Source organism: Hoplias malabaricus, chromosome 3, assembly GCF_029633855.1.
Source record: "Hoplias malabaricus isolate fHopMal1 chromosome 3, fHopMal1.hap1, whole genome shotgun sequence".
NCBI classification, from domain to species: domain Eukaryota; kingdom Metazoa; phylum Chordata; class Actinopteri; order Characiformes; family Erythrinidae; genus Hoplias; species Hoplias malabaricus.
In genome coordinates, this window is record NC_089802.1 from 57,226,516 (window position 1) to 57,251,922 (window position 25,407).

General features: G+C 39.9%; 3 protein-coding genes across 18 annotated transcripts in view; 1 reads left to right on the forward strand and 2 right to left on the reverse strand.

Annotated features, from left to right (window-relative positions):
• The window catches only part of kank4 (KN motif and ankyrin repeat domains 4), a 63,163-nt gene extending 53,843 nt beyond the window's left edge, over positions 1–9,320 (reverse strand). For 2 of the 5 annotated variants that reach the window (XM_066663806.1, XM_066663800.1), the window contains exons 1-2: positions 8,106–8,187; positions 7,466–7,667 (exon numbers count right to left, since the gene is read on the reverse strand). The gene's annotated coding sequence lies outside the window, so the exon portion shown is untranslated. Of the gene's footprint in view, positions 1–7,465; positions 7,668–8,105; positions 8,188–9,135; positions 9,258–9,300 lie in introns of those variants that run through there. The other 3 variants (XM_066663807.1, XM_066663804.1, XM_066663801.1) reach the window with 3 other exon arrangements.
• Positions 9,321–10,114: 794 nt separating this feature from the next.
• On the forward strand, positions 10,115–21,353 carry usp1 (ubiquitin specific peptidase 1). 3 transcript variants are annotated; one of them, XM_066664640.1, is made up of 9 exons: positions 10,115–10,133; positions 12,217–12,438; positions 14,388–14,511; positions 14,623–14,724; positions 16,037–16,210; positions 16,341–17,058; positions 17,166–17,330; positions 17,773–17,974; positions 19,813–21,353. In XM_066664640.1, the coding sequence occupies exons 2-9, from the start codon at positions 12,275–12,277 to the stop codon at positions 20,579–20,581; spliced, it is 2,418 nt and encodes an 805-aa protein (XP_066520737.1). In that variant the 5' UTR covers positions 10,115–10,133; positions 12,217–12,274; the 3' UTR covers positions 20,582–21,353. The 3 variants fall into 3 exon arrangements, with proteins under 3 accessions (XP_066520737.1, XP_066520736.1, XP_066520735.1); XM_066664639.1 differs by lacking the exon at positions 10,115–10,133 and adding an exon at positions 10,392–10,532; XM_066664638.1 differs by lacking the exon at positions 10,115–10,133 and adding an exon at positions 11,382–11,532.
• A 407-nt stretch (positions 21,354–21,760) lies between these two features.
• The window catches only part of dock7 (dedicator of cytokinesis 7), a 63,832-nt gene continuing 60,185 nt past the window's right edge, over positions 21,761–25,407 (reverse strand). For 8 of the 10 annotated variants that reach the window (XM_066664637.1, XM_066664635.1, XM_066664634.1 and 5 more), the window contains 7 exons: positions 24,547–24,672; positions 23,984–24,073; positions 23,657–23,893; positions 23,319–23,462; positions 22,967–23,073; positions 22,600–22,767; positions 21,761–22,080 (listed from right to left, as the gene is read on the reverse strand). In XM_066664637.1, coding sequence (XP_066520734.1) covers positions 22,038–22,080; positions 22,600–22,767; positions 22,967–23,073; positions 23,319–23,462; positions 23,657–23,893; positions 23,984–24,073; positions 24,547–24,672 — 915 coding nt within the window. In that variant the 3' untranslated portion in view covers positions 21,761–22,037. Of the gene's footprint in view, positions 22,081–22,599; positions 22,768–22,966; positions 23,074–23,318; positions 23,463–23,656; positions 23,894–23,983; positions 24,074–24,546; positions 24,682–25,407 lie in introns of all 10 variants that reach the window. The other 2 variants (XM_066664636.1, XM_066664633.1) reach the window with 1 other exon arrangement.

A 25,407-nucleotide genomic window follows, 5' to 3' on the forward strand; every position in this document is an offset into this window, starting at 1 on the left:
ACCATTAGGGTGGAATAAATACTACGAGCATGCTTGTCTGCTCTAATCGCTGCCTGCTTTCATCAGCATTCAAAATGCTAAAGCAATACGCATCCCAACAGAAGTCCATGCTGTTAAAAGTGAAAAAAGTCAATGGCCAGCAATAATTAGCAAAATTCAATAATGATTCAATAATTTTGTGGAAGGTGATGCAATATATATCAGGTGAAAAGATATCAAAAACACAGGTCATTTTTTTTATATATAAGTTGTAAGCCACTGCTTCTGTTACAGGTTACAGATATTACTTTTAACCTTTGGAAGGTTTTAGCTGTGGCTAAATAGTACGATTCAAATACAACACATGCAGGGCAGTTTTCAGTTCCATTTTAAAGTGAATGTAGATTCTAAAGAATCAAAGCCACTTAGAAAGAAAGTAAATAGTTTTAAAAACCTTGTATATGGTATACTCCACATCAGTCACCTGACAAAGGCCCTTTTAGTGCATCTCTCTGCAGGGATTATAGAAAAGCTGACATCTGGACACCCCCCAAACACCAGCAGGCTCCCACCCTTAATAATAGCCTTAAGATGGCGCACTTTAGGATTAGACAAGCACACAGCATTTGTAGTGATAAATATACTCGCATCAACAAGCTATATCAACCCTAAATCCAAGCAGGAGTTGCAGACAGAAAACAAAAACACCAACCAGCTGTCAGGTGCAATAGAAGCGTATCTGTAACACTATACATCTGGAAATCATGACTGACAAATGTGGCACTGTGGCAATAAGCCAGAAAGCTGACAAAGAATTATAACACAGTGAACTGCAGCATCTTGAATGAATTGTCGTAGTTCATTTTACACACGCAGGACTGCATACAAACACAAGATGGTGTCAGAATAATGAGAAAGGCATAAGCAAACCACAACCATGGCATTAATAAATCACAAGGATTATTTTATAGACACAACACCCCTGAACACAATAAACGGTGTAGTTCATTTAAATACATTTACCCTACAAAATACATGTCTAATGCAATCTTGGGCAACACGTGAAAATTCAAAAGCAAACAAAAATGTCAGAAATGTTCTTTTGAAAATAAGACGTTTTGTTTGGTTGTTTTTCTAACTGAATAATTTACCTTTAGGGAACCTTTAACGTTAAAATGATGTTCCCAAACTCTGCACATAAATTTGATGGTTTCAACACAATCTATGCATAATCTTTGCAAACAGTTTGTGAATTTGAAAAACCAATGAACTGTAGCCATATTTGTAATCTGAATCTATCTGTAAGCAGTTAATGAGACAAAAAGAATTCCAGTGTACTTTGTGATATATTCGATTTTACTGAAAGCCAGGTGCCATTTTATCTATTTTTTAGTCATCAAAAGCACTCTACTATGTATAATTGATGGCAAAACGGGAAGCCTTTTGTTATCATTAAACACTGCACATTTTAAAAGACACCAAAATAAAATTCATACTTTTTTCAGGATTTAGAAAGTGTGGGATGAGAATCATATTTCTTTATACTATTTCCTCTTACACTCCACCCCCGCCTAATTTCACTCTCCTGCTGCGGTGAGGAGGGGCATGGATACTGCTTACTGCTTACGCAAAGAAAAATTTGAGAAGACACAAGGGACAACAAACAGCAGAGTGTCTGCATCACCTGCATCACGCCAGCTTCGACTTCTCTTCTTCGTTCACGAAACTGGAACACAGACGACTACAGTGTTGAAAATAACAACAAGGAATGGCAGCATTCTTAATGAAACATCACACCTAAATAAGCATTTAATGACAAGTGGCATGAATATTACAGTAGAGTGCAAAGAGACCGGGTTTTTAATTTCCCATCAAAATTTAATCAGCCTCGTTGGGGATTTACTTATACAGAAATTGTGTACAGAGTTGAATTAAGTAAATTCAGAGCAATACTGCTTAGAGAAGTGCAGAAACCTGCACTGGGGAATGACCAGATGCTGAAAGCATCATAACTTTGACACTCTCTTTGCTGTTAAAAACTTGCATTTTTTAACTACACACAAATATCACTTAACAAGCAGACACTTCTGAAAATGTTTTTCTCTGTTTGCAAATACTCAGCATGCCCACACACTCAAAAGGCAAGCAGCCTTGCATCGATGCCTGCACACACACACACAGTGTGATATACTGATATAGTACTTGATCTGTTGATATGCTGCATAGCTTATCTGCATTCCTTCATTTCACGAGAGCTGAAACACTCACTAACCTTCTGCTCACCTCAAACACATCAGTTACCTCTCTACCCCTGTTTCACCTGGCCAAATCTGCTGCTCTGTATAATTGTGTGTTCTGTTGTGGTATGCCTCATAATGGTTCAGGGCATACTTTGGAATCTAAATGCAGTTAAAATAAAATAAACTCACCTGTAGAGGTACTAAAGGGAATGCATAATAAAATGGCATCCTCACTTCTTTGGGAAGACAGAGCCATGAAACATTTATAGGACGGTAAGTAGACTAATCTGAAATTCAAGTGTGAGGTTGTCTGAGAGGAGTACGGGTGAACTACCTTATGTTCTACAGGTTTAATCAATGTCAAAACACAAGCATGATTGCTAGAAGCGACTGAACTAAACGCTGAACGTAGGGGCGGCTGATATGAATATATAGTACTGTCAAACCATGATAAACTTTGCTGAGCATATTTTCAATATTTTGACTGTTTAAACAAAACTAACATGTTTCATATAAAAGAGGCTCCCAAATCTCACAGCTGTTCCCTCATTGTTGGGAGATATCAAGTTCAAATAACACCAGTGCAAAATTCTGAGTGCCAACCTAGTCATGTGCAAAGGGATTTGTCACTGATTTATTAAACTGTCGACATATGGAAAGCATTAAAATATAAACAAAGTAGTTTGGAGTGAAGCAATGTGAAATGCTCCATTCTAGAAATCATCACAAGTGTTCACAGCGGAAACAGATATCCAAAGCATTTAATACCCTTAAAAGTTACCTGACATAAATCCACTGCATTAAATGATACATTTAGACATTGTTTCTCATAGTTCTGAGATAAAAGAGTAGCGTAAATACATTTTAAATTATTCAATTAAGGCAGAAAAGTACATGCATATGCACTGTTTCAATGGTCATCAAATAAGATTGGCTATGTTTGCACTGCTGATACGTTCTACCAAAAACATTGTAAAGAAATGCATGCTTTTCCTTTATTCAATGATAGAGCATTCTATGTCTGAATACCTGTTTACATCTCAATAATTAAAGTATACAGAATTATTGAATTCCTGTTTAAAAGAATGTAGTGACATGTAATATGAAACACTAGCACTAACGTTTTGCCTGTTCATTACACTTCTAATGTTCCATGATTTTAAATCCCAAATCAAATGAAATATTGAGATTCATACCTTGTATTATGAAAATGTCTTAAGTCTTTTAGTATTTTTCCATCTTGCCCACCTCTAACTGGGTGCATCCAACAATTTCTACCAGAGAGAGTAGAACCCAGTGGTTTCCAAGCCTCTCTGTGGGCATTTTAGAGCAAAACAGCCTGAAAGTGAAAATCATAGCTTTCCCAGATGGTATGCAAATAAGACATGTGCTTTAGCAGAGCAGCCAAACAAACCCAGCAGTCTATCACCAATGCGGTGTTTAGTCTCTGGGTGCCAGTTATCTCCATTTCTGGAATGTCTAAATCATAAACTGCATCATGAACTGCATTTCACAATGGCCAGCCTAAACTTCTAATGAAGAGACTTTGTGTGTTGTCAGTGGGAATCCCTGAAGTGCTTGTCATCCCTGCATACCAAAACACTTGAAACGACAAGCCCCGTCAACACAAGGGTTACAAACCCGTGCTAACATCCTGTTAGCTCACACGAGTCACATAATATTAGGAGTATCCAGTAGAAAGACTTTTTTTTTTTGGTTTGTGGAGGTTTTTTTTTTTGCGCCTTCTGGCTGTCTGGTCTTTAAAACCTCATCCTTTGAGCTCCCTCAGCTTGTCTTGTTATTTCCTTACTCCTCATGAGAAACAAATCCAAAAGGCGACTGCAGCACCCTAATGACATCATCTATTGTTCCCTTCTTTCATATTCTGAGAAATGTCCTTTAGCAGGAAACAAAAGACAAGGGAACCCCCCCCCACCCCACCGCCCCCCGCAGACCTTAACATGACCCCAAGAGACCTCACATTCCCTCCAACAAGAGTCCCTCCTCATTCTGTAAGTGCCTCAACGCCCACTACAGTGCCACCAAAACCCGGGTCAGAACTCTCATTTCAATACCAACACAAGGGAATATAAAACTGCCTTTGTTCATATCCTAAGGTTTCCAATGCAATTATCAATGGACAAGAAAATAAAACATATTCTGCCGGTCTATGATCCTCTACAATTCTTCCATAATGTCAGAGTTTCCAGTGAAGGCCCATCATCAGGATCCAGCAATCTAGAGTTACAGAGTATGTCATTATTGTTTCTACAAAAACAATGAGATCCACATGATCTCTTACAGGAGCACAGACCCATCCTCTCCTTCCTCTCACAGATGTGCCATGATTTTCTAGGAAAGGGAAGGAAGAGCATGTCTAATTCCACAATAATATAAATGGTATACTAACAAACTTTCTCCACATGCTGTGCGTCATAAAGCGTAGATCAAGCTCACTTCTGTTAAGGACTGAAAATGTGAAGTAATGTCACCTTAAATGAAAACCGAACACCACAGGCTTGATATTATTATTCCTTGCATGCTGCCAGTGTGTAATCAATGAATCACAAAATGTGTATCAGTGTTATATAGGCCCTCCTACTTCCAGTTTTCTCATTTTTATTCATTTTCAATGTCTGCAGCAGCTGATATCTAAGGCACCAATAAAGGTCCATACATAGTTCTCACCTGGTATTTCCAAAATCACAAACTGAAAAAATCAGCTGAGATGCAACTATGGCTTTTTACATTCATTCATTATCTGTAACCGCTTATCCAGTTCAGTGTGGCGGTGGGTCCAGAGCCTACCCCGAATCACTAGGCGCAAGGTAGGAATACACCCTGGAGGGGGTGCCAGTCCTTCACAGGGCAACACACAGACACACACCCCTGTGGACACTTTTTAAGTCGCCAATCCACATACCAACATGTGTTTTTGGACTGTGGGAGGAAACCCTCACGGACACAGGGAGAAAACACCAAACTCCTTATAGACAGTCACTCGGAGAGGGACTTGAACACACAACCTCATGAATCTGGAGATGTGTTGGTCTGTTACAAGCCACTCACAAATTTAAAAACAAAACCTACATATAAAATACATACATATACATATATTCATATCCTCTTTCATTCACTCATTGTCTGTAAGTGCTTATCCAGTTAAGGGTCACGGTGGGTTCAGTGCCTATCTGGAATCACTGGACGCAAGGCAGGAACACACCCTGGAGGGGGTGCCAGTCCTTCACAGGGCAACACACACTCACACACTCCCATCTATGGACATCTATGGAGTCGCCAATCCACCTACCAATGTGTTTTTTCTTTTGGACCATTGGAGGAAATCTAAACCCACGCGGACACAGGGACAACACACTCTTCACAGACCAGGAGCGGGACTTGAATTCAAAACCTCCAGGTCCTTGGAGCGGTGTGACTGCAACACTACCTGCTGCTCCACCGTGCCGCCCTATATACATATCCAAATATATACATTTTACTGCATTACCACTGTTCCATTCATCATGAAATGTTTACAATGTTTACAATTGTATAATATTTATATACATTTTTTATATAACATTATATATGCATGTGTTCTTGTGCGCATGCAAACATTAGTTGCAAAAATTTAAATGATTAAAAAGAAATACTTTAAAAAGTAATATTTTCCTGGGTCTGGCTTTGGCTAAAACACCACAAGGATCAAACAACACAACCCTGTTCTCCCCCTTTACAAACAGCCCTTTAAATGAGAATGAGCCACAGCTGACGTTAGTCTAAGAGTGAGGAGCAGAAATTCATGATTTCTGTCATTTTCGCTTGGTTATTTCTTTTCCATTCTCACCTTTGTCATATTTAATCCGAACACTTTTCCCATGTTTTCTGACTTAGGCAGACCTCAAACTGTGCTGCCTAGGACCCAGAAAATTTTAATCATCTGTAATAACTCTTAAATCCACACGGGTCTTATACATTGCCTAAAAGAGTACACATAAAACTGTTTGCAAGTTCCTGGTTGTTTTTTTAGGAGTACTTGGACCATAGAACAGCAGTAGACTCAGGAAAGTTGCTAAATGCATTACATGTTTTTTTCCTCTAAAGGAAAGGCGAATATTCCTGGTATGTTCAGGATAACAGGCCTGTGTTGGAAAGGGGAGATCAGACTGCACAGAGAGGTTAGTCATCATGTGGATAACATCAGACCCCCTGGGTGGCCCCTTGAATCACATGCCTTACACCCATGCACCCTTAAACTCTACTGGACTAGAAGATATGACACGTTTGTTCTAACAAATGCATTGCATTGACAGATATAAGTATGAACATAAGCCCTGAAACAGCAGGCTTATTCTGGGTAGTATTCATTTGTTCAGGTAAGTCCTATTCTATATATGAATTTATAATATTTATTTTGTTATGCAACCCTACATTTTAATAGGTAATTCTCAAAGAGCCTAATCAGTGTGCGTGTACATTCTTCCTTTTAAATGCATAAGATTTCAGCACTAATTTAGAATAAAATGAAAGCCCAGCCTAAAAGAAATGACTTAGAACCAGCACTATACAGTATATTTTCACATTTTAAAATCAACACTGAAGCACCAACCTACTGGCTCTTGCTATGCTGCATTTGCCACCAAGCAACTGGCTGCACGTCTCCCACAGGAAACCCCCTTCTACTGCTTCTTTCTGCCTCAGAAGAGCAGTGTAATCTCAGCTAACTCACTACCCCTCCGTATCGCTCCAGAGCCAGACAGGACTCTCCATCAGCAATGGAGTGTAAGAAAGAGAGTGGGAGGCAGTCTGGGATAATGAGCCAGGTGCTGCACTAAGCCTGAACAAACGCACTGCTTCTTTCACAGGGCGGTTCTCACCTCTCCCAGCCATGAGAACAGCCAGCTGGTGGACATTACCACAGCCCAGCAGGGGGGTCCACTGAAACATGGTACAGCCAGGCACACGGCAGAGATGAAATATGGAGGTAAAATGAGATGAAGACATAGTGAACAAGGCAGAGCAAAGGAGTCTTCAGTGATAGCTGTATAAAGCATGTATTTGGGGTTACATAGAGTGTCTACTATGAATACCCTGAAACCTACTACACAGCCTTGTATACATGTGCTGTCATAGGAAGGACTGGATAAATAAAAAAAAAAAAAACATGCACAGGTTTAGTGCAATCAGCAACAAAGCAGAAACAGCACATGGATGGAGTTGACAGAATGTATTATGCATAATCTCACCTCAGCTAGCTCTGTCTCTGGGGCTCTCTTCCTTTCCGTGTCCACTGCAGAAGCAAAGCAGACCCTGAAGAAAACCCAGCCCAGAGAAACAGCGACAGCAGCAGCAACAGCAGACGGGTCCCTCCTCTCTCTTGCTCGCTTGCACACACACTTGCTCACACACACTCACTCTCTTTCTCTACCTCACACGCAGCATCTGGAGCTGCAATACAGTTGTTACAGAGGAATATGAAGGGGGATGGAGGAGTGCTCCCATAACACAAGCTCTATACTGTGCAACTGAACACTCCCCCTCTCCTGAAGCTTGCCCAATGGCAGCCAGAGTGTTAGCTACATATACATACGTACACGTGCGCACACACACACACACACACAGAGCAGACGACCACCACCCTTAATACCACCACTAGCCATTTTCAAGCATGCTCAGGGATTAAATAAAACACATTTAACAGAGTGGATGGAGTGCTGGCAGGCTAAAATTTAATATGGATTAATGGCTATATGATCCTTATGAACAGAGTTTTATATGTTTCAGCATAAACATGTATCTCATAAGGAGAATAAAAATGTGACCTGTTCTGTGAGGAAAAAAAAAAGACTCCACCACTAGGAAATGCAGCTATGGGAGAGTGCAAACCTTGAATGCAAAAGCAGCACACTTCTTGACAGGGGTTGACAGATTTCAGGACATGCCTCTCATTCTTGGGGTGCACTGATCTATTTCTCTGCATTTCCACACTCCGGTTCTCCATCCCATGGGCTCTGCGTAGAGCAGCTAGAATTACTTTACCTCCTACTGTGCTTACAGAGGGCTACATCCTTGAGCTTAATGAAGCTGAGGAATGGGAAGGGGTGTGTGTTTCCTCCAGCAATCATCATGGGTTTACATACAAACATACATATGTGCTGAGATTTCTTCACAGGTTCATGCATGCCCACGCTGCCACAAGGGATGCTTTCTAGTCAAGTAATTCGAAGGTTGAAATCCTGATACCAATATCAAATTCAAACTCGTTACTACAATCTTGACATTTGTATGAATAATTGATTATTGTAAGTGAAAATACATACATAAATATATATATATATATATATATATATATATATATATATATATATATATATATATATATATATATATATATCCACAATCATATGGTATATACACACACAACGTGCGTGTGTTTAGTATATATTGCCACTTGTTTTCATTATGGCTCAAGGGTTTTCTCAGACTGCACGGTGAAACATAGTGAGCTAATAGTTGAATGCAATCCTACGGATCTAAATAAGTTTTGTACGCATTTAAGAAGGTGATGAAGGTCAAAAAACATTAAAAATAGGAGCATGTGAAATACGCACGTGGTGTAACGCGACGTCATCACCATAAAAGCAAAGTAAACCTTGCATTATCACAGACCTACCCGCGTAAACCCCATCACCTTCGCGTGTTCACTATTAAAACAAGCTAAACTCGCAAGGCTTATTGCAAATAAAATCAAAGGAAACGCCGTCTAATCTAAGGTTTACAACACAAATGGACTCATGGACACAATAGAACAGAAATGCCGCAAACACACATTTTTATAATATCTCTGCATGCTATTAGATATATTTTCCTCTAATAATGCATCGTAGCATTCGTACTATCATTTCATTATCTTCACCTCTCATTCACATCTTTCCACAACTAGCTCCTCCTCCATTTCTGTGGCAGTGGAGTCCCTCTACTGGTCAAACCTTGCCTTCATCACGTTTAAACTTGACGTTGCATATAACAAGGTGAATAACTTTTTACAGGCAAATTGTACCAGAATCAACCGTGTGTTTACCTTTCTAAACTGAAGCTTTGACTTCCCCGAAGCTCGTGCGCTGTATTAATTATATTAATAACACCTGCGCTAGGCTTTATCACAGTGCAGATACATTACATGTTGGATCAGACAATGTCTTCGGTCTCAGGCTTGAATCTGCTTCTCCACCTCTTTAAAACTCAGATATGATTCGCTGTTTGTTTGGGGTCTAACACTACTAGAGAAGGGAACTTTTTTTTCTTCCTTATCATCTTTTCCCCCCCTTCAATTATAATGGCTTCAAACCTGAAAATTGCTCTTTCCAAAATACCAAATTCTTCCATTTGACGTTTTCAAATATATAAAATATTTAATATGTAAACATATGTATGCACTATCATTCTTCGAATACAGAATATTTTAAGGAAACTGCTGTGATACTATATTTTTCGATTCTGGCCCCATAAACATTAGGAGTATTTCTCTCCCTCCCGTTATACTAAAAACGGGCTCCATGTCTTCATACAGACAGAAACAGGTCAATTTCTGAGATGCTCGACTTCACACAGAGAATTAAGTGAACTACATTAAACACTGGAGCCCGCCAATGAGACCTGAGCGCACCCAGCTTCGTCAACAAATACATTCTTAATGGCGGGGGGTTATACACCCTCACAAACAGAGCACGTGACAAAATGGTAGTCTCACATATTGCCTGCGAGACACCTAGTAAATTCTAAATCGAATCATTTAACAATTGTCCGTGAAGGAACTACAGCTATGCTGTCGTAGATGTTTTTAACGCTCGATTAATTCAGTCAATTAGACCAGTCTTTCCTTCTGTAGACAACTGTGGTCATCAATCCTCCTCGGTGAGTCAGTTCAATTGTTTCAGCCCACCAGTAAGAGTCGACTCTTTCGGCTTCCAAACGAAGCGTAGCGTTATCTGTTACGTCTTCTCAATTACTTTCTTCATTTACTGACCACTCTCTCAGCTCCACTGTCCATATCGAATCACTGTTTATTTGTGCAATTACAAACTTCACCTGTTGCTCCGTATACTTGGCTTGCCCCTTTCAAAATGTTCTTCAGAGGGACCTCCACAGAGCAGGTATGATTTGGGTTGTTCACCATTCTAAGTGCTGCAGTGGTATACACCTCAGTGTCAAATTATCCACCAACCAAAAACAGCCAACAGATAGAGGACGACCAACACAAACTGTGCAGCAAAAGATGGGCTACTGTCTCTAACAGTTGGACCAACATGTTGGGTGAGGACAGTTTAAAAACACCAGCACGAATGCTGTGTCTGATTCACTGATACCAACACAATACACACATGCCACCCCACAAGTCACCACAGCACTGAGAATGATGCACCAACAAAATCATATCTGCGCTGTGGAGGTTCTTACCATTGTACAACAGGATGAAAGGAGGCAAAACGAGTATGTGGACCAACAAATGGACTACAATTTGTAATGGTAGAACTACAAAGTGCTCCTATATGTTCAGAGGTGCTGGGGAAATGGACAGTGAGTGCAGTAGAAGGTGGCCATAGCATTATTGATGGTCGTTGTATGGTAGTGTCAGTATCACACAGTTCCAGGATTCTGGGGTTGTGGGCTCATCTGTCTCAGGCCACGGTCTGTGAGGTGTTTTGGATGTTAATTCTGGGGTGATATGGGTTTACTTTGGTTTACCAAAAACACACGTTGGTATGTGAATTGGCTCTCTGAAATTGTCCACAAGTGTGAGAATGTATGAGTGAATTAGCGTGTGATGCCCTGTGTGGTGGAGTGGCTCCCTGTTCTGGGTGTGTTCTGCCTTGAGACCAGATATATTTATATTGCTCTGCATACTTGGTTTGCCCCATTTCAACATGTTCTTCAGTGGGACCGAATGAGCAGACCTATGATTTCATCATTCTTAGCGCTGCAATGGTATAAGTATCATACACAAGTGCTGCTAGAGTAAACCCCTCAGTGTTACTACAGGACTGGGAATAATCCTCTAGCTGTTAGCTGGTGGAGATATAGATATATATATAAATTCAGTCGGTTCGACTCATTTTGACTCTTGGTGAATCGACTCACTGCTGTGAGGGGCGTGTTGCTGCTGGAAAAAGCGCCAAAGTTCTGCGGATCCGTGAGACAGAGTTAGCTCCTCTGTGTATGCGCGGTTTTAAGATGTTTTTTTCTTAAATTCAAACACAGCAGATACTGCGTGAAGATGTAACCAAGACGTGTGAAAGTTGCTATACAAAAGCGGGTTTGTGCCTTTACATTTAATAACGCGGGATACAGCAATATAATTTGTTCACAGCCTGTTAGCTGAGGTAACCAGTCTCTCCTAGGTCTATAAGCCCAGTACTAATTTACAGTGCATTTGTCTGGCTGGAGATATGTGCAAGAACGTTTATAGTCATTAATTATGAGCGGCGTCTGTACGCTGTAAATAAGTGTTACGGTAACTGTAACCTGCTTGGATGTGTGATTAGTTAACTGGGCGGTAGCTTGGTGTCGGCCCACACACGCTTCACGAAGCTACAATTAGCTCCTTATTGGAACTAAACGGTCCACCTTAAATGGTGCAATATAGCGTCATGGAGCCCTTGGGCGCAAGGCTCTTCTTTACTGATTAAGGTGGAACGGAAAAATTCAAAGAAGCTGGCGCATGGGACGCTAATTGTAGACATATTACTGTCAAGTACAGTTACGTTTACGTTATTTTAAGGAGTTCTTAAACAAGATATAAATAAGTGCTTTTCTTTATATATAAATATATATATATATATATTTGACATTTTAGGAGTTTTTGGGACTGTAAGTCACTGCTAGCCTCCGTTAGCAGCCATTTGGGAAGTGTTGTCTAGCAACCGAGGGTGTCTTTATGAATCGGATATCTTAAATAGGACAGATTTTCGGTTAAAGACTAATATATGTTGTCTTCCAGGGTTTAATCCGATTTGGAGCCGATTTCAATCTCAGTTTTATCCAGTGTGAGGAGCACGATGCCCGGGCTCCAGGCCGACGGAGTGGCGGTTGCGGGGAGTCCGACCAAAAGGAGTCGTCTCTCCCTGCGCTTCTTCCAAAAGAGAGAGACCAAGAGGGCGCTGGACTTCTCTGAGACTCAGCCGGAGGAACCGAGCGCCGCAGAACCAGAGGAAACCACCAGGTGTGTCTCCATACATTTATGTGCTGTTACTGTTACTATATACTTCTAATAAAAACATTACACCATTTGAGTTGGACAAGATTAAATATGGAACTTTTTTTTTTTTTTACTTCAGGTGTATCTATTTGCGAAACTGAATATATTTACTTAAATATAAATCAGATTATGTAGGTAAAAATGTAATTTAATTTAGGAATTTTCAGTCTGTTGCAGAATCCTTTTTTTAAGTAGTTCAAGGTTGATTTGGTACACTTTAAGACAGAGTTTTGTAGAATCAACATTTATGTAATGATTTTGTTCACTTACTGAGACATAAGCTGGTATGTTTTAAATATAGATTCCGTCCTTCCCTTTATCCTAGCAAACTTTCCTGTGCCACTGGCTGTCACACAAGCCCAAAGCATAATAGATCCACCTACATGCTTATCATTTGACAGAGTAGTCTTTAATTAAAATAGTCATTTTCCCCTCTAAGCGTAACATGATTATAACATAATAGTTCAGTTTTTGATGTAGCAGACTACAGTATGTTTTAAAATGTCTCTGGTTTACTTGAACTTATGAAACTTTACTTTAGAAGTCAACATTTGAGAAAGGATCATAGTTAAGGTTGCATTCTGATGATCTTTTCATGTAGGCCTATATGACTTTTTGCAGTGAACCAGTACATTATTATTCTTGTGCCTGCCAAATCTTTAGCAGAATGCTTTTTATGTAAAATGCATTCAACTTTATAAATAATGCTGATTGTAGAGATGTTCACAAGTCATTTTCTGCAAGTCCAGTCTCAAGTCTTTGAGCTCGAGTCCAAGTCAAGTCTCTTATGATTGGAAAAACATGAAGGACATCTGTTCGGACACACATCACTGCATTGCTGCTACTTATGAGTTTAAACCATGTACTGTACTGTCATTTATTGGTACACAGTTTCAAAGTTGATCAGTTGTATGATCACTTTTAAAAGTATATTTAAATGCAGTGTGTGAAAACCCCCCAAAGAAATTGTTTTATGTTTACAACAGTATTTTGAGCTTTTTTCTGCACTAAAGTATACAAAGTGTACATTGTGTTTATCATCAGTTATGCCTAATTATTAATCAACTGTGTAGCCCAGGTTGCCTCTTGTGTGCTTTACACTCCGTCACGGAGGTTGACTCGTGGAATAGTGAAACAGTCATGGAGAACTGTCATTTTGCACACTCATACAGGGAATAGTCACTTTGCTGAGTGGACTTTGAACCAGTTTGGGCTACGTCACTGCGAGTGGACATTAATTTATTGTTAAACAGGCTGATTATTTTTAATAAACACCTAGCAAGAATAAAATTATAGGACCTTATAATTCGAAGGGGTGCGCTTTGCTGCAGACAGCATATAATAAAAATAAACAGCAGTCGGCTAAATTAACCACATAATTGTAAATAAATATTCAGCCTTCAGGCTTAGTCCATTTAATACTATACATACAAATCCAGCAAAAATGAAAAAATAATTATTAATAAAGTAGTATATTTAATTTAATGACATGCTGTAGCCAGTGCTGATACTTGGGATATCTGTTGAGCATGGCAGGGAGGGAACTGAAGCAGGTCACCAAACAAACACAAAAGATATACATTAAGAAAATAATAGCAATAACTGTTATAATTACATTAAGCAAAGATTGTTCATGAGTCATTTGAAGGATCTGCTCGAGTGACGAGTGCAACTCAATTGCCCATCTCCAGCTAATTGTGAATCAACTGTGGAAAATGTTAGGGTTGGGCAATATAACGGTAATACCCAACAGTGCACCACCCAACCCCACCCCATGGGCAAACTTTTGTTCTAGGTGTGACATTTGACCCGGGTTATGTAAAAATATGTTTGGAAGTGGTTTCTTTGCTACCTAGCCCAGTACAGCCACTGTAATAGCAAGTTTACATTAATCAAATGCTTTGTCTTTTTAGTTGTGACCAGGTGGTGCCAGTGCCTTGTCCCTCATCTTTACCTTGTGGTAAACCAGAGAGTCTTGTCCCTTTTGTGGGACTTAACAATTTGGGAAATACTTGCTACCTGAACAGCATACTTCAGGTATGTTTGTCTGTTTCAAGACATAACAGACATCTGGATTATTACTATTATGTAATTCAATCTTCTGTTGCTTGTTGATTATTCTCATCACTTTTCCATCTTTCACTGCAGGTCTTGTTTTATTGCCCTGGGTTTAAAGATGCTATAAAGTCACTATACCAGTTATCCAAGTTGAAAGACAGACAGAAAGGAGATGACGTTAAAAGTGAAGAGGTTTGTCAGCATTTAAATACAAGCTAGCTTTCTTGGTTATTATATAAGATTAGGTTGTCGGTTGTAAATAATATCACAACATTCACAGATCAACCATAATAACACAAATGAATGTTTGTACACTCACTATCTATTCTCTCAACTCCACTGACCACACAGGTTCAATTTGTAGTTCATTGTTGTCTCTGCAGACTTGTTAGCCTCCTTTCACTCTGTTCTTTAATGTTCAGGATCCCAACAGAGCAAATATAATTTGGGTAGTGGATCATTCTTAGCACTGCAGTGATACTTATGTAGTGTTTTGTAGTGAAGTTAATGTTTGATGTGCTGATACAAGTGGATCAGATTGTCACTAGTGGTGTTTTTCCACTGCATGACTTTGGCTCGGAACGGCTTGGTGTGTTATGCCTGTTCACTTTTCCACAAGTACAGCTCCCCCATGAAATGTAGCAGGTGACATTGCAAAACCCCATCTTTAACAGGAACCGCTGGCTTAGAAAACCACAACAGCAGCGTCAATATTAAGACTTTTTTTTGTGTGTGTGTGTGTGTTTTTTTGGACTGAACGTGGCTTGGCGTCCCAGTTCTTACATGTTCCCCACTTTCACAGCAGAGTTTTTCTTGTTGCAGCGTCTGGCTCTCGCTGAAGTTTTGTCGGCCACCAATACAAGGAGCGTTTGAACCTCTTCAAAACACCACAGAGTATTTTACGAGCTGCCGTTGTAAGTTGGATAAAAAACAGATGTGACAGTTTTATAACTTATAAAATCCCCAAGTGGCTAGTTTCATCTTGAGCTCTGCATTTCTTTGTGATTGACAAGTTTCTCTGGCCATTCTGCAAAGTTTACAAGTCAAATTTGGTACCTACTTGGCTTGCTTCGTACCAAAAGAGCAGAGTTGAGTAGGTTCCATGCAGTGGAAAATTGCCATAAAACACCACTGCACGTTAGAGTCACTGCAGCGCTGAGAATGAGCCACCACCCAAATCTTACCTGAACAGTGGTGATCCTGTAGGGGTCCAAAGACTGAAGAACAAGGTGAAAGGGGGCTAATTTGCAGAGCAACAAATGGACTCCAGGCTGCATTTGTAAAATTATAAACTCCTGTATGGTCAATGGCACTGAGAGAGTGGACAGTGAGTGTGGAAACAATGTCGTAGCGCTATAGTTACAGCTGATCATTTTATGTTTTCTGAAGAAAAAAATCTGGAAAATTTACTCTAATTAAATAGCTCTTTAAATGTTTTGATTTGTCTGCTATTAGTAGTTTATGCTTTAATACATAACTTATTGAGACATTTCTTCCTCCTTAGCACGGAGAGTCGCATGGTGATTCCACACCTGTTCATATGGAATTGCTGAACAGTTTCTACAGCCTTATTTCTTCAGTGGAGCAGCTGCAGTCCAGCTTCCTGTTTAACCCAGATAAATATAATGAAGGAGAGTTGGCTACACCACCACGAAGAGTTCTCAACACACTCCGGCATGTATCAAGTTGTATAGCAAGCTGTTGCCTTATTTGTTTAAAACTTTTCAGACCTGTTATACTTTAATAATTATAATCAGTTGCAGTTATGTAAATTAACATATGACTTCCACTGTATATGCTACAGGCAGCTGAATCCCATGTATGAGGGATATCTACAGCATGATGCACAGGAAGTACTTCAGTGCATTCTTGCATACATCCAAGAGGCTTGTGACACCATTAAAAAAGAGCTAAGAAATAGCCCAGATGAGCCTAACCAAACTTCAGGAGAGTGTGACACTAACATAAAAGACAGAGCCACAGCTGAGTTCTTAACTACTCAAGAGGACGAAGAGAGTGTAGATGGTCAGCTGAGTGGGAAGAGAAAGAGTGACACAGAAGCCGGAAATGCTAAGAAGAAGCCCAAGTCTCAGAGCAAACCCAAGAAAAGTGAAGAGGACAACAAGCCATTCACTCGCTCAAAGAGAAAGTCCTCTGGTGACATCACAGGAAGTTCTGTCAGTGATCAAAAAGTTGAGGCAGAGGATGAGAGGGAGGGGAAGGAGCGAGAGAAGGAGGGAAAGGAGCGAGAGAAGGAGGGAAGCAGCTATGCAGAGGAGGAGAAGAGTGAAGGAACTCTAAAAGAGGCAAACAAAAGGAAAAAGCGAGCAAAGCTGAGCTGGTTGAAATCTTCAGGGAAGCAGCCCAGTATTTTCTCCAAATTTCGCAGCATGGGTCGGATCAGCTCACATGTTGGGGACAGAGCTGAGAACAAAGGTGATGATATGAAAACTCAGGGGCCACATAATCAAGGAAAAGTCAGTTCTGAAACTGAAAATCTTTGCCGAACTTCAGCTAAGACCGAAGGTAATTTTACACACTAATCTTTTGGGCCAATCTGTTGGAATGGTTTTAGAGACTCTGAAAATGTGCACTGTAGATTGTTTCTCACTTTTTTTCCTTTCCACAAGCAGAACTGCAAGGCTTGGATATGCTAAAGCGGCTGTTCCAGGGTCAGCTTGTGCTGCGGACGCGCTGTTTGGAATGTGAGTGCTACACGGAAAGGAGAGAGGACTTCCAGGACATAAGTGTTCCAGTGCAAGAAGATGAGGGAGTATTTTCTGACTCCAGTTCAGAGAGTGAGTTATTTCAGTGTCTTACTTTTGGAGAAAAGAATGCTTTATTATATTAGTTAGTTCAAACCCAGCAATATGATTTGCTGAGAGACGTTCTAGGATTACAATTATTGTACGATAATGATACCCTTACTGTAGCGCCTAAAGTATTACTAGCGCTGTAATCTAGCATTGTAATCCTGCTGACAAGACCTGTGGGGAAACCAGTTTGAGTGGAAATATTGTACCTTATGGAATTTTTTTCTATCCTCTATTTTAAAACCTAATGATGGCAAAAACAGCTGCAAATGAGAATTTGACACCCTCTTGTGATCATTGTTTCATTGTAAATATATATTTTTTTACTCTAATCTACATATTCAATATTTACATAATAATGAACTTACTATCAATCCACTCACACAAAAACTTGGTTGCAACTCATTGTCTTCCCTCTTGTTGTCAGTTTCTCCAGATCCTAAGCCTGAGCAGAAAACACTGAAATGGGCCATATCTCAGTTTGCGTCAGTTGAGCGGATTGTTGGGCAGGATAAGTATTTCTGTGAGACCTGCCACCACTATGCAGAGGCAGAGAGGAGTCTACTTTTTGATAGGACCCCCGAAGTTGTCACTATTCATCTCAAGTGTTTTTCAGCCAGTGGCTCTGAGTGAGTTACTTATTTTCATAAATATTAAATTTAAAATATTTAAATTCAGATTATATATATATATATATACACACACACACAGGTGCTGGTCATAAAACCAGAATATCATTCATTATCTGTAACCACTTATCAAGTTCGCAGTGGGTCCAGAGCCTACCTGGAATCATTGGGTTCAAAGCAGGAATACACCCTGGAGGGGGCATCAGTCCTCCACAGGGCAACACACACACAGTCACTCCTACGGACACTTTTGAATCACCAATCCATCTACCAACGAGTGTTTTTCGACCGTGGGAGGAAATTGGAGCACCCGGAGGAAACTCACGCGGGCATGAGGAGAACACACCGAACCCCTCACAGTCATCCGGAGCAGGACTCAAACCCAGAACCTCCAGGTCCCTGGAGCTGTTTGACTGCGACACTACCTGCTGCACCACTGTGTATTCCCCAAGAAAATTAGAATATTGTGAAAAGGTCACCTGGTGCCACACTCTAATCAGCTAATTAACTCAAAACACCTGCAAAGTGGTGTTAAATGGTCTCTCAGTCTAGTTCTGTAGGCTACACAATCATGGAGAAGACTGCTGACTTGACAGTTGTCCAGAGGTGACCACTGACACCTTACCCAAGCAGGGCAAGACACAAAAGGTCATTGCTAAAGAAGCTGGCTGTTCACTCTGAGCTCTGTGTCCAAGCACATTAATAGAGAGGTGAAGGGAAGGAAAAGAGATATGTGGTAGAGAAAAGTGTACAAACAATAGGGATAACCACACCCTGGAGAGGATTGTGAAACAAAACCCATTTAAAAATGTGGGGAAGATTCACAAAGACTGGAATGCAGCTGGAGTCAGTGCTTCAAGAACCACCACGCACAGACGTATGCAAGACATGGGTTTCAGCTCTCACATTCCTTGTGTCAAGCCACTCTTGAGCAAGAGACAGCATCAGAAGCGTCTCGTCTGGACTAAAGACAAAAACGACTTGACTGCTGCTGAGTGGTCCAAAGTTATATTCTCTGATGAAAGTAAATATTGCATTTCCTTTGGAAATCAAGGTCCCAGAGTCTGGAGGAAGAGAGGAGAGGCACAGAATCCATGCTGCTTGAGGTCCAGTGTAAAGTTTCCATAGTCAGTGATGGTTTGGGGTGCCGTGTTGGTCCACTGTGTTTTCTGAGGTCCAAGTTCAACGCAGTCGTCTGCCAGGAAGTTTTAGAGCACTTCATGCTTCTTGCTGCTGACCAACTTTATGGAGATGCAGATTTCATTTTCCAACAGGACTTGGCACCTGCACACCATGTCAAAGCTACCAGTATCTGGTTTAAAGACCATGGTATCCCTGTTCTTAATTGGCCAGCAAACTCGCCTGACCTTAACCCCATAGAAAAACTATGGGGTATTGTGAAGAAGATGCAATACGCCAGACCCAACAATGCAGAAGAGCTGAAGGCCACTATCAGAGCAACCTGGGCTCTCATAACACCTGAGCAGTGCCACAGACTGATTGACTCCATGCCACGCTGCATTGCTGCAGTAATTCAGGCAAAAGGAGCCCCAACGAAGTATTGAGTGCTGTACATGTTCATACTTTTCAACTTTTTTTTTTTTGTATTGGTCTTAATATTCTAATTTTCTGAGATACTGAATTTGGGGTTTTCATTAGTTAGTTGTCAGTTATAATCATCAAATTAAAAGAAAAACTTGAAATAGTTTCACTTTTTAAATGGAATAACTGAAATAAACTTTTTCATGATATTCTAATTTTATTACCATATTACCAGCTTATGTATGTGTATGTGGACTTTTTTTTTTTAACCCTTGTTTTGTATTATTTCCTGACAGATTAGATCCATATGCTGGACTGTCCAAGGTAAACACACCTCTTCATACCCCTCTCAAACTTTCACTAGAGGAATGGTGCACAAGGCCCTCTGCTCCTGATCAGAGGCACCATTATGATCTCTTTGCTGTGGTCATGCACAGTGGAGTCACCATCAGCAGTGGCCACTACACCACCTACATCCGTATGATGGATCTCCGTCACACTGTTCTAAAGCCCCAATCTCAGGAGGAGGGGGAGAAAGAGGGGGATGGAGACTTGAAAACTCTGAAGAAAGAGGATGCTCCTCCACCAGATTACGATGATGGAGAGGTGTCATTCACTTTGAGCGGGAAAGGGAAAAATTTGAATAACGGAACTAGTATGACAAGTGCTACCAGTAAAGCAGGTGGAAAAAGGCCTTCAGAAGGGGTTGGTCTTCTTGGTGGCCAGAGGAGCATCGCTAGTTATGAGCTTGGCAGCAGCAAGCAGGCCCTATCAGAGAAGCCTGTAAACATGGCTAGTTGTTCTGCTAGTAATCCTGTGCAGAATGGAGGGGTAAAAACAGAGAAAGAGGATGAAGCTGGGTCTGTTAAAGAGGAGAGTCGGGTGAGCATAGACCTAGCTAGGCAGAACCTTCTGGACTATGAGGGGAAGTGGATGCTCTTTGATGACTCTGAAGTGAGGCTTTTCGATGAAGAGGATTTCCTTAGAGCCTGCTCTCCTGAGACCTGCTCCACCTCCACACCATACCTCCTCTTTTATAAGAAAGTCTCAGCAGAAACTGACTGACTAGACTTGTCGTTTTCATGTAAATCTTCATCAAAAACCAGATATTGGTCTTTGCATTTTGTCACTGCAGAAAAAAGTAAGGTTAAAACTCATTTGCGGTAAAAACTCAACTGACTTGGCTTTGTGACTTTTTTTTTTCTTCCTCTTTAAACCCCCTCCCCCAAATTACCCTTGCACCACATAAATCAAGGATCATCGTTTTGGATGGCCTTCATAAAACGCACCTTGGCACTTACTGCAGTGCACTTATTTCTGTACTGCAAGCCTTTTGTCCTCTGATGGCCTGATATGAGTCAAGTAGTTTGCTCATGCACTGGTTTTTATATTTAGATGTTTTTAAAGATACCATTGTTCCTTTTATCTTTGAAGTACAGTGTCAGGTTGTTGATGAAAGGTAGTTCAAGTGTACATGTAAAAGTAGTATAACATTTAGTCAGTGTTTTTTTTTTCTGTTAAAGCAAGGACAGAATTGATAAATACCCATTTTTGATTCTTGTGCTGACTGCAGAACTGAAACTTGTTTGCACAAAAGCGTAGTACCAACTACAGCTTAATGTTCAGGGCCAGAGTGTATTTGTGGGTAACATGCAGAAATAGCTAATCTTTATTTTTGTAGTTAAAATTTGTCACCATACCTCATTACAGTGAAAGAAGCTTTTCTTGTGTCCTTTTTCATGCTGAGACAACAGAGCCCTTATTCCTCAAAGCTGCCTCATTTTTCAAAGGAGCATAGATTTAAGGAATAAGGGCTTTTTTTGCCCCACTGTGATCACATGGTGTAAAAACTAAAGCCATTGCAACTGCCTATAAGCAATAAAAATGGACTTTACTTTTTTCTTATGGAGAAGCAATCTATGGTTGCTATTAGAATATATGACAAATGTGCAAATATCTCCTTTTCTATATTTGCCCTGATTTGTAGATTCTTGTACTCCTATTAAACACCAGCATATTAAAATACCCTGATTTGCTATTTCTTTGTTAAAAAAAAATACAGAGTGCATTAAAATATTTATTTAGTAAAATATTTAAGGTAAACAAAAGCTACATAAAATTATTCAAGAATGTTTAAAACATTTCAATAACTTTAAACAAATGTAACAAAAATGATAAATAGTGGTACTTTTTTTGCCTTTTTTTGTTTGCTTGTTTTTCATTCGGATTAAATAGTAAACCGAGTCGTACCATGTGTGGTAAAATGCATTGGGACGTTGTAATAAACAAAAAGTGCACACGATATTGAATACAGTTTTGACACACATGCTGCAACATCCTCTTTCAATCCGAATGATTGTAACAGGCCGTTTGTGTAAACGCATACAAAATTGGAATGACATACCAACTTCACACTTTAGCTTTTCCTTTCTGGCAAAAAACACTGATTTTCTGAGAAGAATTTTATATTTACAGTCAAATAAATAAAACCATGGTGTTCTTTTTGTTGATTCCTGGGTTGTCACATATCAAACTTGCGCAGGCTCATTCGGCTAAAGGAGTCTCTGTGGAGTGGATACAATAAGACAGTAAGTACTTCATTCTGCAAAAGTAGTCTTAGACTTGGAAAAGAAAATCTTTTGGATTTTCTACCTTGTCAAGCTGTCCGTTTGCTGCTTGTTAAAGTGACAAAAAATCATCAGACATGCAATAGTATATGGTGTAAAACAGCATTATTAAAGACTTTAAACTTTAAAATGGGTGCCTTTATCTAGACTAGTCAAATATAAACTAGATTAATAAGTGACATGTCTAGGATGTCTCCCATTCTGGCACGTGGCAGAGTCAATTTATATATATTTTTTTGGTTCACATGGAATGATGCAAACTCAAAAAAATTGGCAGTGCAGGGTTAATGTGCAAGTCCAGTTCTTCCAGATACTTAAGAAAAATGTCAGAAGACCACACAATGTAGGAATACATGATTCTCTCTGAAATGTATACTACTATTGTGAAATGCATTTTTTAAGCTAGTTCAATTGAATATATCCCCACACATCTGTGGTTTAGAAGAGAATTCTAACCTGTGAGAGTTGACCTGTAGCACAGGTTTGTAAAGTTGTGGAATCTTTCGGTTGATGAGGGGCTGAAGAGCCTCCTTCAACCGGTGGTAGTTCCTCTCCAGTTCTCGCTGATACTCCTTTTGGTCAGGACCTATCAAACTTTTGTTCTTGCGGAGAGCATCTTCACACCTAAATGAAAAATTCTGATTATATCTTATGATAACAATAATGAATATTTAAAGCCAAATATGCAGTTGCAGACATTTTTTTTATATTTAAATCTGCTTTAGTGTTAGGTCATGAAATATTGAGACCGACCATTCCTTGCCAATATGTTTCATATGGTAAATATTTATATGAGTACAGTGATTTTGAGATTGAATTTTACCTCTTAGTAAAGTCTTTAAAGCACAGCCTCAGTTTATTGTGGTGCCTGTAGAGTTTAGGATCACTGGGGATTTCAGACAAGAATACCTGCGCAACCTCAAGTGGACCCTGTGGAAAAAGAAATAAAAGTACTCATAGCCTTTATCTACTCTGAGCAAAACGTCAGTGTAAACATGTAATGAACATCCAGTTGTCAATGGTAAGTAAATGGGCTTTTGATCAAACTGAAGTGGCGATTCACCTCTTGCAAAGCACAGAATAGCACCCCCTGTGGGGCACTTTGTCAAACATGAGTAAATATAACGTGTGTGTGTAAATGAGGCAAACATTTGCAAACATGCTTAGCTAATCACCTGATTTACTGTGGTGCCCACAGACCCCTGCAGCACCATTTGTAGCATCTTAGCATCAGCCGGGTCCTGGTGGGTAGCAAAGGCCAATTCCTGCGTTTTCTTCTGCATGTCCTCAATTGCTACCTCAATGGGCATGGAGATGATCTAAGGACAGCATAGAAGGAAATGCAAAGCTCTACTCATTTCTGGATGGTTTGCTGAAGAGCAGTTGATAATGAGTACAAATATCGTCTGGGGGCAGGGAGACTGAATTCAACTTGCATTAAAAAAGTTTACACATAGCTTTCAAGTAAATGCACAAGAAATCTTTGTTTCATAATCAGGTGTCTTGAGGTTACCTCTTCCTTGTGGATGATGTTGATGCGGGTTTTGATGTAGGGAAAGGCATGACTGGTGGTGAGAATGGTTTTGCGCTTGTACTGCTCGTGCAGGTCTCCGTGTGCTCTGCCGTCCAGTGTGAACGGTGTACAGTAAACAAAGCGCCGCAGGTTGTAGTTCTTGTCAAAATATGTGATGCGGTCCTTCATTTCGTACGTGTCAAAGTAAGGCTCCACATATGTAATCTGAATGAATGCCTGTTACATGGACAATGGAAAAATCACAGATGTATCAATTTTTTTATTGCTTCTCCATCAATGAAGGCCAGGTTCAACAAAAATACCCACCTTATTTGGATCCAGTTTACATTTATCAACTGGATTTGAATCCTTAATAACTTCGACTTGGTCCTCCCCAAATCTCTCCCCATAGAAACCCTGAAAAAGACAACATACCTTAAAACTTTAACACTCATTTGTACTTGAGCTTTTATTTGACTTATGATGAATTGCATATTATAGTCTTCATACATTTTATTTGATACTTTGGTGTGTTGTCTTTTTATCACTTGTTCATTAAGTTGTTTTACTCTTTTGTTCTTTCATTTTTGGCAATTATGAATATTTCTTTTATATTTATTTGTATAATGAGGTGGTTGGCATCCCCCTGTTCCGGTTCTGTGTATGTTTACTGCCCCTAGTGTTTGAAGAATTGCTCACTAGTGTGTGTTCACTAACACAGATGGGTCAAATGCAGAGAAGCAATTTCCCTAGGGGGATCAATAAAGGTGTTTCTTATTATTATTATTATTATTATACAACATGGGATGCAATTTGGCAATTCTCTTGTTAAGAAAGAGGCAAACAAGACGATACAAATAGACCTAATACTGCTTCTCATGAGTGCGTACCTCGAGTCGATGTGAGATTTCTGCCAGCTTGGTGATGGCCGGCTCTTTGTAAACAAACTCTTGCTCATCCAAGTCACCAAATTTCGAACCATAAAACCCAACTCTGAAGTAAGTGCCAAACATTCGCTTTCCATCCTGCAACAAATACATTGAGGGATTAGAAACAAACTGGGACAGCTCCGTCCACAGACTCAGTGGAAGAACTGGAATTACTATTGAAAAACCCTCATTTATCCTGACAAGATAGCAAAATGAACTGTAGTAATTGAGAAAGGCCAAGGTTTAGGTTTGAGGTCCATTTGGGAGGGAAAAAAAGGTTCATGTTGACTTGGCACAGATCTACCAAGTTGTAACAGCAATGTAAACACAGTCTGGTAAATCAATACATGTTACTGAGATACTGATATGGACTGCAAATTTAGTGCTGCAGAAGTTCAACGGTAAGCTGAATAAAAACATGCACGCTACCTTTCAACAGATCAAAGATAAACCAAATACAATATATTTTTTCCTTCAGCCCTAGCTCACCTAATTATTAAAATCAGTGATTATGATTTTTTTTATTATGTTTTATTTACATGTCCATTTATGCAAATTCTGATGCATCTCTCACACTATATGGCCAACTCCTCGTCCAACAACAGGGCATTTATCCATCTTTGCTGCAGTAGTTTCTATTCTCCTGGAAATGATTCATAGCCAGAAGGAAACTTTGGATGATAATTTCTGGATCCCAAAGGATATATGATGGTGCTCCATCACTACATAGAACAGGATGCTCTGGTGTCGTGCTTGTGGGGGAGTGTTAAACCCCTCTAGTCTAGGCTTTGAGAATGGTGATGCTGGGCTTATGTGCAGCAA

Bases quoted from the DNA above. Each gene is read 5' to 3' on its own strand.
- usp1 (XM_066664640.1), top strand. From the start codon at position 12,275: ATGCCCGGGCTCCAGGCCGACGGAGTGGCGGTTGCGGGGAGTCCGACC. The intron at 14,512-14,622 runs GTATGTTTGTCT...CTTTCACTGCAG, and splicing joins ACCTGAACAGCATACTTCAG to GTCTTGTTTTATTGCCCTGG. The intron at 14,725-16,036 runs GTTTGTCAGCAT...CTTCCTCCTTAG, and splicing joins ATGACGTTAAAAGTGAAGAG to CACGGAGAGTCGCATGGTGA.